The sequence below is a fragment of the Pseudorasbora parva genome, chromosome 17, assembly GCF_024679245.1.
Source record: "Pseudorasbora parva isolate DD20220531a chromosome 17, ASM2467924v1, whole genome shotgun sequence".
NCBI lineage: Eukaryota > Metazoa > Chordata > Actinopteri > Cypriniformes > Gobionidae > Pseudorasbora > Pseudorasbora parva.
This window is the reverse complement of record NC_090188.1, coordinates 24,313,350-24,329,182: the sequence shown is the minus strand read 5'-3', so window position 1 is coordinate 24,329,182 and position 15,833 is coordinate 24,313,350. Positions and strand designations below refer to the sequence as shown.

General features: G+C 37.4%; 1 protein-coding gene across 3 annotated transcripts in view; it reads left to right on the top strand.

Moving 5' to 3' along the window:
- rock2a (rho-associated, coiled-coil containing protein kinase 2a) overlaps positions 1-15,833 on the top strand; it is a 73,929-nt gene that overhangs the window by 42,849 nt on the left and 15,247 nt on the right. For all 3 annotated transcript variants that reach the window (XM_067422211.1, XM_067422210.1, XM_067422209.1), the window contains exons 3-12: positions 4,326-4,426; positions 6,530-6,667; positions 8,394-8,654; positions 13,934-14,078; positions 14,168-14,306; positions 14,420-14,511; positions 14,998-15,157; positions 15,286-15,346; positions 15,547-15,558; positions 15,667-15,795. In XM_067422211.1, coding sequence (XP_067278312.1) covers positions 4,326-4,426; positions 6,530-6,667; positions 8,394-8,654; positions 13,934-14,078; positions 14,168-14,306; positions 14,420-14,511; positions 14,998-15,157; positions 15,286-15,346; positions 15,547-15,558; positions 15,667-15,795 — 1,238 coding nt within the window. The remainder of the gene's footprint in view (positions 1-4,325; positions 4,427-6,529; positions 6,668-8,393; positions 8,655-13,933; positions 14,079-14,167; positions 14,307-14,419; positions 14,512-14,997; positions 15,158-15,285; positions 15,347-15,546; positions 15,559-15,666; positions 15,796-15,833) is intronic.

The window sequence follows — 15,833 nt, the reverse complement described above, 5'->3', positions numbered from 1 at the left end:
TAACTAATTGGAGTAGAAATATGATTATGTAATTATAACGAATTATAACTATTATTATAAAAAAACAGTGTAATTTGTTTGTATGCCATGTTCTGTATCCGATATATATCCACAATAGTCTATATTAAAAACTAGGGCTGTCAAAATTAACGCTTATTCATTTTAACGGCTCTCATTTTATTAACATGCAATTAACGCAATGCGCATTTTCTGTTTGATCCATGGCCTGTAGTTGGAGAAAATGACATCAGCCATAGACTTAAATGATGCAGCAGCAAACATTAATAGGGAAAGAAAAGGGTTACCTAACTATAACATTACTCCGAAACAAGTGCATTTATAGCCTACATAAGCTAAAATATTTTCTTCTTAACTTGTATTAGACTCCAGGTCAAAAGAAAAGTGTGTACACACACAAACGCACGCGCGCACACACACAAACCTGCAGTTCAATAGGGAACGCGCATCTCTTAAAGGGGCCACACTATATTCCTACTCGTGGAATGTGGACCTCCTCCAGGTATGGTGTGGTACTGGTGCACTCGCAGGTCCGCATGTAAACTGCCAGTGTAAAAACTCCCTTTTGTTTATATTCATAAAGGGGTGGTTCTGTGTTTTTTTCTAGGCTTGGATGTGTTTATGGGGTGCAGTATTACATGTCTTAATACTTCTTTCTTTTTTTTACGCTGTATTCTTCTTATATTTTACCTTTATTCCACACCGCTGTCTCCACTGTCCTTTGAACAGCTTGTTTGAAGCCCATCCCTCCGAAAAATGCAATGGTCCAAAAAAAAAACGTTTTTTGGAGAAGTATGAAACAATTTAGTTAATGCCTAGCGTAGCCGAACCGCGTTGGTCTTGTTACAACCAAAACACATTTACACACACAGAAACTGCACATTTAAAAGACATGTACTTATAGGTTTAGGCCCATATATAGCAGCTTCTGCCTTTAATGTGGGAACTGCTTCATCTTTTAGTATGAGCCCTTGAGCAAATCCAGTATTGAACTTGTGAAGATTCTTGAAGCTGTCTTCTGTGAAATGTGCAGCACAGATGGCTAAATTTGCATTGTAATCAGCAGGAACTGAATTAAACACAAATTGTAACCATTGCTCCCTAAGTCCAGCGTCCCAAGGAAGGCCGAACACAGAAGTCGTGCACTTGGGGTGAAAATAACTTTGTTTCGATGGCATGTCTGCAACACTCTAGCTAGCCTACTGCAACAGATCTCTCTTCCGTAATGACTGCGACGTATGGTTTCACTAATAATAAACGTACATTTACATAAAGCTTGCCTATTTTTTCATACCCATGTTGATTAGAGTATTAATAACATAATCATTGAAGGTATATTTAGAACCGATACAAATGTGTGACTAAATAGTGATTCATCGCAAGTTAACTCTTAACAATATGCGATTAACCGCGATTAAATATTTTAATCGATTGACAGCCCTTATTGAAACGAATTGGAATCTAATCAAATCAAATGTTTGTGAATGGAAATCAAATAGAACCGTGAAATGTGTGTCAATACCCAGCCCTAGTGTTTAAAGCACAGATTAATCACGGCGTCTTCATAAGTCTTTATGATTGGTCCAAAGCAGACTTCTTACGTCATCGCATTCTGACTTCAGTTCATATGTGCAAATCTTCATTCCAAGTTCACACAGAGCATATTTCTGGAAATGTACAGGTAATGTTACAACTTCCCTTACAGGGTAAATTGCCGGAACCAATTTACCGGTATTTTTTTAAAAGGTCCGATTAACACATGATCTGTTACCAGTAATTTACCAGTAAAGACTGTTTGTGAAAGAGGCTATTATAGTCTGGTTGAAAATACTGTTTGAGAAGCGGTATACATGACAACTGCTTTCTCTGGGATAGCTGCAACACAAATTTGAATGTTGTGGTTCATGTGCTCCTGGAAGGTGTGAATAAAGATTACTGTCTTTTAACGATTAATCCTGCAGCTCTAACACATACCATAAAAGCAATTGCATTGTTGTGTGTGTTTGGTCTGAAGAAATGGCTTGCAGGTGATGTCATAGATGCACTTCATATGCAGTTTAATGCAGGACAATTGTACATTTAGGAAACATTTTGTTGTGGTTGATTGATAATGTAATTTGACATTGAGTTTACGGCTATACAATTATGAGCATGCCTGGTCTTGTAAACTACAGAAGATTTGGCTTGTTATGATTGCTATTATTTATTTGTTATGATTGCTATTATTTATTATTATTATTTTTATTATTGTTGCTGTTTCCATTGTTGTCTTTGCTTTCATCATTGTCGTCATCATCATCATCATCATCATCATTATCATCAACTATTATTATTGCTGTTTTGGAATTTCAAACCTGGTTTTCATTGTCACCACTACTACTATAGTAAAATCGATTGATTATTTCTAATTTTCCCCCTAATCTTTTCATGTGTTTTTAATGCACCACAATGTAGAAGAGAAATGTGTGTTTGTATGTATATTTAAATTGGAAAACCTCATAAACACTAAGGCAGGTAGGACAGGCGAGAAATGGTTTCTCTAGGACAGCATCTCTGTCCTAAGTTGAGACACTCGCACAATGTCCCCCTTCTTTTAATGCACCTTAGACACTACACACAACATAAAAATAAAATAAAAAATAAAATAAAAAGTATAGGGACTGAAAAGATGTGGGGGGAGGATTATCTTATATTATTATTATACTATGTGAAACTTATTGACCCATTGAAAGTGGTGACAATGATAAATATTACATAGGAAAATAAAAAATAAAATAAAAAAAAGGGACACTGATTATTACAATGATGATGATGATGGTATGATGATGATAAGTGGTAGTGATAATATAATAAATAATAAATGTGTAATTTTGCTTTTGAATACACACCCACACCTACACTCACCCACACACACCTTATACATTAACACACTTTTATTTCACTTCTAGAATTATGTAATTACTCGATTGTCAATTACTGCACTATTGTGGTTTGTATGTCTGTATGTCAATAAAAAAAAAAAAAAAAAAAAGAATTTTCATTTTAGGGTTAAACAGTTTGTATGTACTTTACAATTTGAAAGACACAGTTTGGGCTAAATGTTTTTGGATTGCAGTGAACGATACTTTCACAGAGAAAGACATGGACTCTTTGAGTCAAATAAGTATGGTTAAGCATGATTACTTTTATGTTTATGTTTAGCCATATTTAACTTTGTCTGAGTGTAGACTGTGTGTGGCTGTTTTGATTAGGCTTGTTAATCTTGCATTACCTTGTTTCTCTGCCATGTAATCACTATCTTGTAAATGCTCATGGTTCCACGGAAGTGTGAACATCCTGTCCAAAACCCCGACCCGAAAAATACACTGGCTCATAGATTTTGCAATAAAAAAAAAAATGATTACCGGTATATGAAAAAAAAAAAAAAAAAAAAAAAAAAAAAAAAAAAGAAGATTTGGCTTGGTTAGTATTTCTATCGGAGACTGTCTGGAAATTCCAGGTGCTGAAAGTTTAGCTCTGCCATAGATTGGCTATGCATTCTTCCTGCCTTGGTTAGGCTTCAGTATCCCCTCATCCCTACATAGAACAAGCGATTTGGAGAATAGATGGTTTATCTAATCTGACAACAGTGGCCAATAATTTAATATTCAGTTTGTTGTCATAAGTGATCCTTGGTATGTGTTTAAATTCAGTGTCTGTGTGCTCTATTCATGCGCTATTAAACTTTTGACTAATTATCACATTCTGTCCCGATTTTGTTCCTGATTCTGCCTGTTGTCATGGAGACCATAGGCCTGTATGGATATTATAATATGCGGTTTGGACAAGAGAGTGTGACTCAACAGTCCTCTCCTCCAGACTGTGAACACTCTACTTTGATAATTATCATTACTGATGTCAGTGTTCTCAATATTTTATGAATAACTACTAAGCTTTACAGTATATACTAAAGATTTCTGAGGGGTTTTTTTTGTTGAGAAAATGCCAACTGCGCATTGTTTTGTAAGTGGTAGACCGTTATGGGTTTTTCAGTGGCCAGTGGCTATATCTAGAAACCATTATGGCTGTATGATGATTATAATTAAAAAATGCTTGTATAATAGATCATATACAAATAATACTGATAATATATAGTACAATTTAAGGATAGCCAATTGAAAACACATTTCAATCACTTTGCCATGGATGAATAGACATATGGTAACCATCATTACCATTTACACACCTGACCGATCACCAGAAAATATTTTAGTTCATCAATCATGACATGACTAAGGAAATGTGATGTTGATGTGTTTTGTGTACAGATGAGAAGGTTATGGCAAAAACAAGGGAGCTCCAGATGAAACCAGAGGATTTTGACCGAGTGAAGGTGATCGGTAGAGGAGCATTCGGAGAAGTTCAGTTGGTGAGTGTGTTTGTGTGAGAGAATTTCAGGATATGTGCATTTGTTGACATTATTAAATTAGTGCACATTATACTAGTCTTGTGGTAAACAGTTTGTTGATCCACAAAAAAAAAAGGTTTAGTCTTTTTAAATCTTTGATCAAAATCTGAAAATGTACTTCCCCTCTGGAATGGCCTTTTTTGACCAACCGACCAACTGACGGTCAGTCTGCTTCGAGCTTTTACAGCGAGCTGAGTGGATCGCCTACGTTTCTTGATCTAATCAATTCTTAGTGGGGGGAAGAACAACACTGAATGGTTTTATTATTCAACATTCCGTTTCTCTTGGAAAATGCGTCACAACACTGAAGTTGGTCGTAACTTTGTGACTTTTTAAGTTAATCAATTTAGCTAATTTGACATTACAACTGTATCTCTATTCTGTCTGATGTCATAATCCATTAGCTAGTTTATGAGTAAATTAGTGCTAAGGCTATTATTTATAGATCAAATCTAGATCTAGGTCCCTGTGGTTTCTTTAAAAGTCTTAAATTCAGTTTAATCCAATTTATGGCCATACAAATTATTAAATATCTTAAATGATGCAAGAAAATTCTTAATTATCATTTTAAGAGATCTTAAATTCGGTGATGGAAAAAACTGGAATCACAATATGGCTTAATGTGATTGATTATTAAACTTCAAAAGGCTATGATTTAAATAAATGTTCAAAGTAAAAACATGTTGCTGTTTCGCATTCTACAGACTCATGGTTTACATTTTCATTCTCCTCACCGCAAAACGTACCCTGATTTTTACACAGCATACATGCAATGTTGATAAATGTATATAAACTTTTTGTTTATGTCCAAACCTGTTTGTCTAAAACTGTAAAGTTGTTTGAATCGTTGCTTTTACATTCATTTTATGGCTTAGGATGTTTTTTTTAATAGACTTGCCCTACTCTGCTCACACAGCATTCATTTTATTTGTGCAGGTTTTAAAAAAAAGTCTTATCTGCAGATACCTTCATAAAAGACATTAGGGTGTCTTTGTATGATGTAATTAAATGATCAAAACTCAGCCATTGTATAATAGCATGCATAAGTTATACTGTTAAATCAATCTGTGGCATTAATAGAACATTATATGCGCCTGAATCAAGTCCTGAGATGACTGGAAGCAGTATAGGTTATAAACGCCGCCCTCTCCATGTATTCAAATGGGACATAGAGAAATGTAAAAAAAATTACACTTCAAATACATTTTTTCCAAAGGTGGTTTCTGTAAAGTTTTTATCACGCTAATGTTAGTTCAAGTGTTCGTTCTTTAAATAAGTTTTGTTATTTATTTGAGGCTATAAAAACATATGATTGACAACTTCTGTGAGCGACAACTTCTAACAGCTTCAGTTAAGCCAAAAGAAGAAAGTGAAGGCGCGTCGTCCATCTTTTTTTTACAGTTTATGGCATGAATGCATCACATTTTAAAAAGCACAATATACATATTAAGGCAAATATGAGCAGGTCCAAAACTTCCAATTGTTAACACAAGAATGGTCATAATTGCAATTATTTTAATTTATTAACAGCCACACTTTAAATAAATGTAATGTGTATTTGTCTGTATGTATGTGTTTAGTGTAAGCAGTTGTACCAAACGCTGCAAACAGGTTTGTGTGCTTCTTGTTGAATGAACTCTTGCAATTGTATATTTATGTCAGCCAGATGTATAAAAGCCAGAGAGACCATGTGTAGTTTTGTATTGTGTCGTCAATCTGGGTGTGTGTTTGTGATAGTCAGGGGAGAGACGCAGTGGGATGAGTCTGAACAAGCCTCCAGACACAAACAACATGATTACCCAGTATTCTCCTCTGTCAGTTGTCTGACAGGGGCTGTGTGGGTGCACTGCACCTAAAGCACAACAATAGAGGGTGCTTTAATATGTGGCTACGTCAAAGTCAAAACAGCCTCTCAGAGTGTGCATTGGTGTTATTTTTGAATTGTTTTGGAAGTGAGGTACAAGATCTGATAGAAATGTAAAATGTTGTTCATGAGTGTGTTAGTAATGAATTGAGCTTCGCAGAATGTATGTGATGTGCTTTTGTTATGATCTGTTTGTCTAGGTTAGGCATAAGGCCTCTCAGAAGGTGTATGCAATGAAGGTGCTCAGTAAGTTTGAAATGATCAAACGCTCAGATTCTGCCTTCTTCTGGGAGGAACGTGACATCATGGCATTTGCCGACAGCCCATGGGTCGTACAGGTAAGATGTGCTGGCTAGCGATCCAGTTATTTTAATTCATAATTGTGTGTGGTTTTTTATTTTTTTTATTTATCTAACTTTTATTTAACCAGGTTAGTCTCATTGAGATATAGAATCTCTTTTTCAAGAGAGACCTGGCCAAGATAGCAGTACAAATTAAATCACACAATCACAAAAACACATAAACGGTAAAGACAAGTCAAGTACATTTCAATTAAATAAAAGTGACATTAAATAAAACATTTGCATGTGTGGATGGACTCATGTTCTATAGATTAAACATAAACTGCAGAGTCTAATTTCCTTAAATGAGTTTAAAGGTTGAGTGTTTTCAGTAGGTCATTCCAAGTTAAAGGTGGATCAAACATGAAAGCCTTTTTGAACAACTCAGTCCAGGCTCTAGGTACATTCAATGAAATAATTTTCTGGGACCGTAAACTATAAGTACTCTGTGTAAAAGAAAAGAAAAAATGCATATGTAACCTATGTAGCCTGCCTATGATACCCTTATATATAAAGATATAACGGTGAGTAAGCCGGTGACTTGACAAAGAGGGCAAATTCACTGTAAAGTGTACAGTGATGAGTTGGGGGTCTGCAATTTGAAATAAATCTTAAAGCACCATGAATCACAGAATCCAACATCTGAAGACACTTTGCTGGAGCATTCATATATAACATTACCATAATCAATCATCGATAGAAATGTGGCATCGCCTAGTCTTTTTTTGGCAGAAAAAGTAAAACAAGATTTGTTTCTAATGAAAAAACCTAGCTTCAATTTAAACTTTTTCACTAGATTCTGTAAATGAAGCTTAAAAGAAAGGTCATCATCATAAGATGAAACTACCTCAATTTTTTACCCTGATCAGTAACAATATTCAGGTCTGATTCAATTTCCTTGAGTTTGAAAAGACCATTACTTTATGATCTTCTCTGCATTAAGCACAAGCTTTAATTGATAAATTTGCAGCAGTTTGCAAGCATTCATACGCCTTTATAATAGTAGTTGCACAGCAATGTTTCTTTCTTGACTGTCATCTGCATAAAAATGGAAAAATGCATATTGGACATTTCCCCCCAGACAGTTTATATAAATAGTGAATAAAAGTGGCCCAAGAAAGGAGCACTGTAGGACCCCTTTACAGAGTGATGCATATTTTGACGTTAGGCCATCAACTTGCGTAGAGTCCTTGCGTTGAGTCCTGTCAATGAGGTAGTTGATAAACCAGTCCACAGTGCGCTGAGACATGCCTATACTTATCAGTCTCTGAATTATTATGCTATGGTCAACTATGTCAAATGCCTTGGACAAATCAATAAACAGAGACACAGTGTTTCTATTCATCCAGTGCTTTGACTATATCAATAATTACTTTTATAGCAGAAGTGGTCGTGCTGTCGCTGTTTTTTTCCTAAAACCAGATTGATAATTAGATAATTCACTCACAATTTAAATACTCCTTTACTTGTTCACCAACCAAAGATTCCAATACTTTGGCCAATGCTGAGAGTTTGGAAATGGGTCTGTAATTATCTGGCAAGGTAGGGTCCTTTCAAAAGTGATAAAACATATGCAGACTTCCATATCTTCTGCAGCTTTATTGGATCAGAAATATTATGCCAGTGCATCTTTAGCTTGTGCACATACATAATGTCGGACTACAGAAATAAAAAGCAAACTAATAATCTGTCTTTGCTTGATTCTTTCTCATTTTCTCCTCAGCTGTGCTGTGCTTTCCAAGATGACCGCTCTCTCTACATGGTAATGGAATACATGCCGGGAGGAGATCTAGTCAATCTCACCAGCACGTACGACGTTCCGGAGAAGTGGGCAAAGTTCTACACCGCCGAGGTTGTGTTGGCGTTGGACGCTATTCACTCCATGGGCTTTATTCACCGGGACGTCAAACCAGACAACATGCTGCTGGACCGCTACGGACACCTCAAACTTGCCGACTTTGGGACCTGCATGAAAATGGATGGGGTGAGGGGTCAACCAGTTATTGTTCTCTCTCTCTCTCTCTCTCTCTCTCTCTCTCTGGTCAACTTCTGACCAAGCATTTCACCCTGAGCACAGGGATTTTTAGCTCACCCCTGGATGTAATTGCATGATAAATACCTTGAACACATGCCAGTTCTTGTCCAAACTCAAGGGACCAAAGAAAAACTCAGCCTTCCTTTCATTCCTTTACCTCTGAATGAGGAAGACCTCGGGTGGTTTCAGAGGTCATAGAGGGGGCTAAGAAGCTCTTGTATTTTAAAAACACTCAGTTTATGTTGATTAAAGATTAATTGCGGTAAGATTGATTTAGCCCTCCTGAAAATGGTAGCCATATTCATTATTCAAAGGCCTCCTGTATTTAGCCTGGCTCTGCCCTCCTAGGTACTTTTGCTCAATTTGAATTTTCCTTCAGTACTCCGTCTGGGACTGCGGTGTATTCTTCGGGTTTTCTCCGAACAAATGTTTACCGGTCCAATCAGAGAACCGAGGGGGCTGGCTGAGAACAATGACGTTGATGTGCGCTAGTTTGAGTTGTAGTTCAGTAATGGCGACAGAGAAAGTTGCGAACGAAACGTAGTGGCACCGCTGCCGAATATCCAGAAGTTAAAGCCGGAGCAATAACAGTCTTTGCTGAGGTTTATTGGTGGCCCTCCTCCCCAACCGGGTGAATTCGGAAAAAGTTTGATTTTCCAGCTCACTACGTTAGTGGTGAAGGAGTTGGCTCTATTCAGCCCTATTCAGACGGTAATTGTTTCTTGTGGGGTCAGAAGGTATTGCCATCATTTAAGTTACAGGGGCTGGGCTAGTCAGTTATTTAATTGCCGCCCGTCTCCTTCCACCCGCAGAAAAATCCCTAGGACGAGTTACCTACTGCTTTGGACAAACGCAAGGTCGTGTGTAGGCCTGTCACGATAGTCGATAAATCAATTAATCGGATACTGTACTTTTTATACTGTATCCTAAATTGTGGATAATTAATATATCATGCTGAAGTACATTTCTGGATTAAAAGAAAAAAAACAACAACAAGAACCGTACAGAAAGGAAAACCGTGACCCTAAAACTGCATTTTAATCCATTTTATTTATTGTTTTTGGTACTTATTTAAATGCATTTTTTAAACAGACTGAGAGTCCATGCTTTAATTGTTTTTGGTTGTTTTGTTCATTTATTGTGGTTATTTAAAATGTTTTTCCATTTTTAGTGTTAAATAGTCTTAATAGTCTGATCTTTGAAAAGGTGTACTTGCATTTTTATGCCATTATCATTATTGTAGATGAAAATGGTCTTAGAACGACAATATTATTGTTTATCGAAATAATTTCTTGGCCAATTTATCGTCCAGCAAAATTTGTTATTGTGACAGGCCTAGTTGTGTGGTAATGTAGCTGTCCGAATCCACGTTTCTGATTTTTCAAGGATATAGAACTTCAAAATTCACACTTTATAATCATTTTTGACCACTGCAGAGCACCGTACAGTTGCGCTTTGCTGATATTGGATGCATGTCTAGACTTGTATTTCTTTAAAATGCTGGCAAGTATTTACAAGAGCAATGTATTTCATCACCTTTAAACAAATTAAAATAAAAGCACTTAAACATTTGAATTGGTCCGTTACTTATAGCAGCATTTATCATCATACCAAGCAAATTAAAATTTTATTTACAGCATACAATCATGTTACGGGCCACGTGAGCGGTGCGTTCCCGATCACAAAACGACTCTCCACCGTGGCGTGAATAAATCACAATCCGAATGCACGAGTTTTGGGTTTTATCCTATGGTTTTATCACGGAGGTGGCCTAGAGTCGGTGGGCGGGGCCATAATGACGACGGCCGAATTCCGTTTGTTTGCTTCTAGTAAACACAGAAACTGGCGAACGGCGGTCTTTCGAATCAGCTTTGAACGCGACTCTGGAAGACTTGGAGTTAAGCTTTTCTCTGAGAATAGAACAAAGAACGGCATTGGAGTCATTCTTAAAAAGGGAAGATGTGTTTGGAGTTTTGCTGACCGGATACGGCGAATGTTTAATCTGTCAACAAGCTCTGTTTCACCTTCGTTGCTCTGGTTGGTGTAGCGCTATCCTATCGCGTGCAGAGGGAGTTTGAAAGACAACCGTTTATCTCGCCCCTCGGATTGAGCCCTGTCAATGGTGAGTTTCCAGACCAAACATCTTGATGTGGGTCTGGCTTGTCAGGCTAGGTGAAAGGCGCATGACATGCATCACGACCAAACGTTAGCGATTGGTTTTAGCAGATCCAATAGTTTTAAACTTCAAAAGAGCCTTCGTGGAAGTAAAAGCTTGTCAATAGAGAGTGGCCAGACTCTGTACAAATAAAATGTACGAGTCTGGTAAAACCAGGCTATCCTGTATTAGGCTAGAAATAAGAAAAAGTAACTTTGCAAGTACATGTCAACCCAAACCTAACTATTGAGAGTCATTTGACATTAGTTACTTGAACTACATGTTAACTATAAGTAGTAGCGTACCGTGGGGTTTCAGTCATGGCCTTCACTAACGATTAACACACCCCACACCGCCACCTTAACAACACCACACACACCACGGATACATACAAAATACAATCTTGCACTGTATGCACTACAGTTATGAACCCTGCTTTCAAAGCCGTCATTGGGAAGGGGGCAAACTATATAAAAAGACGTGAGACAAAAAGGCAATTTAACTATTTATTGATACCACTGGACTCACAGGTCACCGTTTAGGCAACTGGTGAAATGAATCAAAATCAACTCACTGGCACAAATACTCACAAACAAACAAACAAAAACACAGACCAACAAGAACATAAAAATTAACAGAAACACAGCTTGTCAGCTACTGGCTTGGCATCAGGATGCACACGAAGCTCATTATAACACAGCCCGTCATCCGCACTGGCAATAGCTTATTTCACATAGATCGCTCACAACCCGCAAAGTTATTTTTAGTGGAATGTATAATGTAGACTATCAAAATAGTGTAACCAGTATTTTTTTTATCATAATAATTTACTTACTTAATAATTTATCAACTGAAGTCACCCTGTGGCCCCTTTGAAAGTTTGCTGAGCCCTCTTAGAACCACTGTCCTAAATTACCACCACATCAAACACAGAAGTAACCTTAAATGTGTTGAAATGTGTCACATTAGCTATTCATTCAACAACGATGACCTGTGAGATGGTCGATACTACTTCATAGCTGTGTCTGCAGGGACTCTGTACTCAACTCGATAGGCCTAGAATAGAATGTTATGAAATGCATCAAAAGTTATATAACATACCAGTATATGAAATTAACTACAGGGACCTGGTTTTGTCCCACTTTATACATATTTGGCCCATTTCTGTCACTTTTATTGCCTGTCCCACCTCCCACACCCCACCCCATGTGTCCTGGTTGAATTCTGACCCTGCATATGTGTGCAGCAATCCAGCCATTGAATATACTGCTTGAGTGTTGTTATAGTGCCATCTAGAGTACAAAAGCAGAACTGCACATACTGTTCTCTTCAACTTCTAAAAATCGAAATAAATTAATGATAATAAATAATATTCTTATAAACAAATAATACTATAATTATTTTATTATTATTGTTTTATAAATACTTATACTCAGGTTTAGTGTAAACACTATTTATACATTATTTTGCTGTGTATAGTTTATAGATATACAGGTCCTCCTAAAAAAAATAGCATATGTGATAAAAGTTCATTATTTTCCATAATGTAATGATAAAAATTAAACTTTCATATATTTTAGATTCATTGCACACCAACTGAAATATTTCAGGTCTTTTATTGTTTTAATTTATTTATTTTGGTCTTTTATTTATTTTGGCATACAGCTCATGAAAACCCAAAATTCCTATCTCAAAAAATTAGCATATCATGAAAAGGTTCTTTAAAGAGCTATTAACCTAATCATCTGAATCAACTAATTAACTCTAAACACCTGCAAAAGATTCCTGAGGCTTTTAAAAACTCCCAGCCTGGTTCATTACTCAAAACCGCAATCATGGGTAAGACTGCCGACCTGACTGCTGTCCAGAAGGCCATCATTGACACCCTCAAGCGAGAGGGTAAGACACAGAAAGAAATTTCTGAATGAATATGCTGTTCCCAGAGGGCTGTATCAAGGCACCTCAGTGGGAAGTCTGTGGGAAGGAAAAAGTGTGCAAAAAAACGTTGCACAACAATAAGAGGTGAGCGGACCCTGAGGAAGATTGTGGACTGAGTCTGGAGTAGAAACATCTAGAGCCACCGTGCACAGGCGTCTGCAGGAAATGGCCTACCGCATTGCTCAGGTCAAGCCAGTTTGGGGCTACAGAGGATCAGCACTGGACTGTTGCTCAGGGGTCCAAAGTACTTTTTTCTGATGAAAGCAAATTTTGCAAGTCATTCGGAAATCAAGGTGACAGAGTCTGGAGGAAGACTGGGGAGAAGGAAATGCCAAAATGCCTGAAGTCCAGTGTCAAGTACCCACAGTCAGTGATGGTCTGGGGTGCCATGTCAGCTGCTGGTGTTGGTCCACTGTGTTTTATCAAGGGCAGAGTCAATGCAGCTAGCTATCAGGAGATTTTGGAGCACTTCGTGCTTCCATCTGCTGAAAAGCTTTATGGAGATGAAGATTTAGTTTTTCAGCATGACCTGGCACCTGCTCACAGTGCCAAAACCACTGGTAAATGGTTTACTGACCATGGTATTACTGTGCTCAATTGGCCTGCCAACTCTCCTGACCTGAACCACATAGAAAATCTGTGGGATATTGTGAAGAGAAAGTTGAGAGACGCAAGACCCAACACTCTGGATGAGCTTAAGGCCGCTATCGAAGCCTCCTGGGCCTCCATAACACCTCAGCAGTGCCACAGGCTGATCGCCTCCATGCCACACCGCATTGAAGCAGTCATTTCAGCAAAAGGATTCCCGACCAAGTATTGAATGCATAACTGAACATAATTATTTGAAGGTTGACATTTTTTTGGTATTAAAAACACTTCTTTTATTGGTTGGATGAAATATGCAAATTTTTTGAGATTTTATGGGTTTTCATGAGCTGTATGCCAAAATCCTCAGTATTAAAACAATAAAAGACCAGAAATATTTCAGTTGGTGTGCAATGAATCTAAAATATATGAAAGTTTAATTTTTATTAGTTTATTATGGAAAATAAAGAACTTTTATCACATGCAATTTTTTTAGAAGGACCTGTAGATAGATGTACTTAAACTCATGTATTGGTTGATTTGATTATAGACGGGAATGGTTCATTGTGACACTGCGGTTGGAACCCCTGATTACATCTCGCCAGAGGTTCTCAAGTCTCAGGGTGGAGACGGATACTACGGACGTGAATGTGACTGGTGGTCGGTGGGAGTATTTATCTATGAGATGTTGGTTGGTGAGTCAGGAATGTGTGTATTTATCTAAATTATACATTTGTGGTATTGGTTTATTCAGTGAGGTGTGTGTATGTGTGTGTTTGTGTAGGGGATACACCGTTCTATGCCGATTCTCTGGTGGGGACCTACAGTAAGATTATGGACCATAAGAATTCTCTTAACTTCCCTGATGACGTTGAGATCTCTCAAGAAGCCAAAAACATCATCTGTGCCTTCCTAACGGACAGGTGAGCTTTTACATGCACAGATCGACGTACATATCATCCTCTGGTCCACATGGATGTTCAACTGCCAGGGTTCACATGTGTTTGACAATGCGTGTTTGTGTTGTATTTTGTAGGGAGGTTCGCCTGGGGCGAAATGGTGTAGAAGAAATTAAAAGACATCCTTTCTTTAGAAACGACCAGTGGACCTTCAGCACCATTAGAGAGAGTGAGTAAAACACCTTCCCCCACTTCGTTAACAAGTATTTTAGGAATTCAAATACATATACGTTTCAATAGAAATTACATTAAAGTATATTAGTTTACAATAAATGCTTGTCAGTACATTCAGCAGCACAGTTTAACCATATTAAGTAATTAAGTATATTCTTTGAATGTATATTAATTGTATACTAAAGTGTACCTTTTTACAAGGGTGTACATAGCCTTTATTGAACAAAAACAGTTATGTCAAAGGATGATTCTTTTGAAACTATGAAATATGGCAAAAATTGTAACTGTAGTGTAACAGAATATGGAATAAAGTTCCAAAACTGTTCATTACACATTTGTATTTCTAGTGTTACCCAACTGAAACCATAACATGTAATGTGAATTTCTGAACAATGTTAGCTTCATCTATACTATCAGTCCCCTTTACGTCAGCTGTTATAAACGCACACAGTGAACTGTTTTTGTCCCATTCTCTCCCCAGCTGCAGCCCCTGTGGTTCCAGAGCTGAGCAGTGACATAGACACCAGTAATTTTGATGAGATAGAGGAGGATAAAGGAGAAGGGGAGACCTTTCCTACACCCAAAGCCTTTGTTGGCAATCAGCTGCCCTTCGTGGGGTTCACCTACTTTAAAGAAGACCAGTAAGATATTTGTTTTTGTCAATTCTGCACACTTAACTATTTTTACTACTGTGTTGGATCTCCACTTGATGTTCTGGAGCAAAACCAGTTAACTACTGTCACAAATAATCATGTGTGTTTTTGTGCAGGTTGTTGAATGCTGTTAACAGCTCCGCTATGAAAAATGATCTCGCAGTATCTAAAAGAGAGGTACGACACTGATGAACTCCTATCTTCGTCAGCTTGTTTATTAAATTTAACTGCTTTATGTTCTTTAGAGACTGGATTTACAGTAGACCCTGGTTAGAGACTTCATATTAGACTTGGAAAAAACCTAAAACTTACCTCATTAGTGCTTCTTGTGACATTGGTTGTAACTAATCTTTTCATTCTTTTTTTTTAATCCTCAGGACAATTTAGCAGTAAGTCTTCACTTTCTCTGTTTAATAAAAATCACAGCTGATTAGGTCATTTATTATTTTAAGAGATTGATGACGTATTAAATATAGATGGATTTATTTTCCACTCAGCTCCAGAAGAAACTTCATTCTCTAGAAGAGCAGCTCAATATTGAAATGCAGGCCAAAGATGAGCTGGAGCAAAAATACAGAAGCAACTGTAGCCGCCTAGAAAAGATCACCAAAGAGCTCGATGAAGAGGTGAGTGGGCGTTTTATCTCTAGAACTTCAGCAAAGTT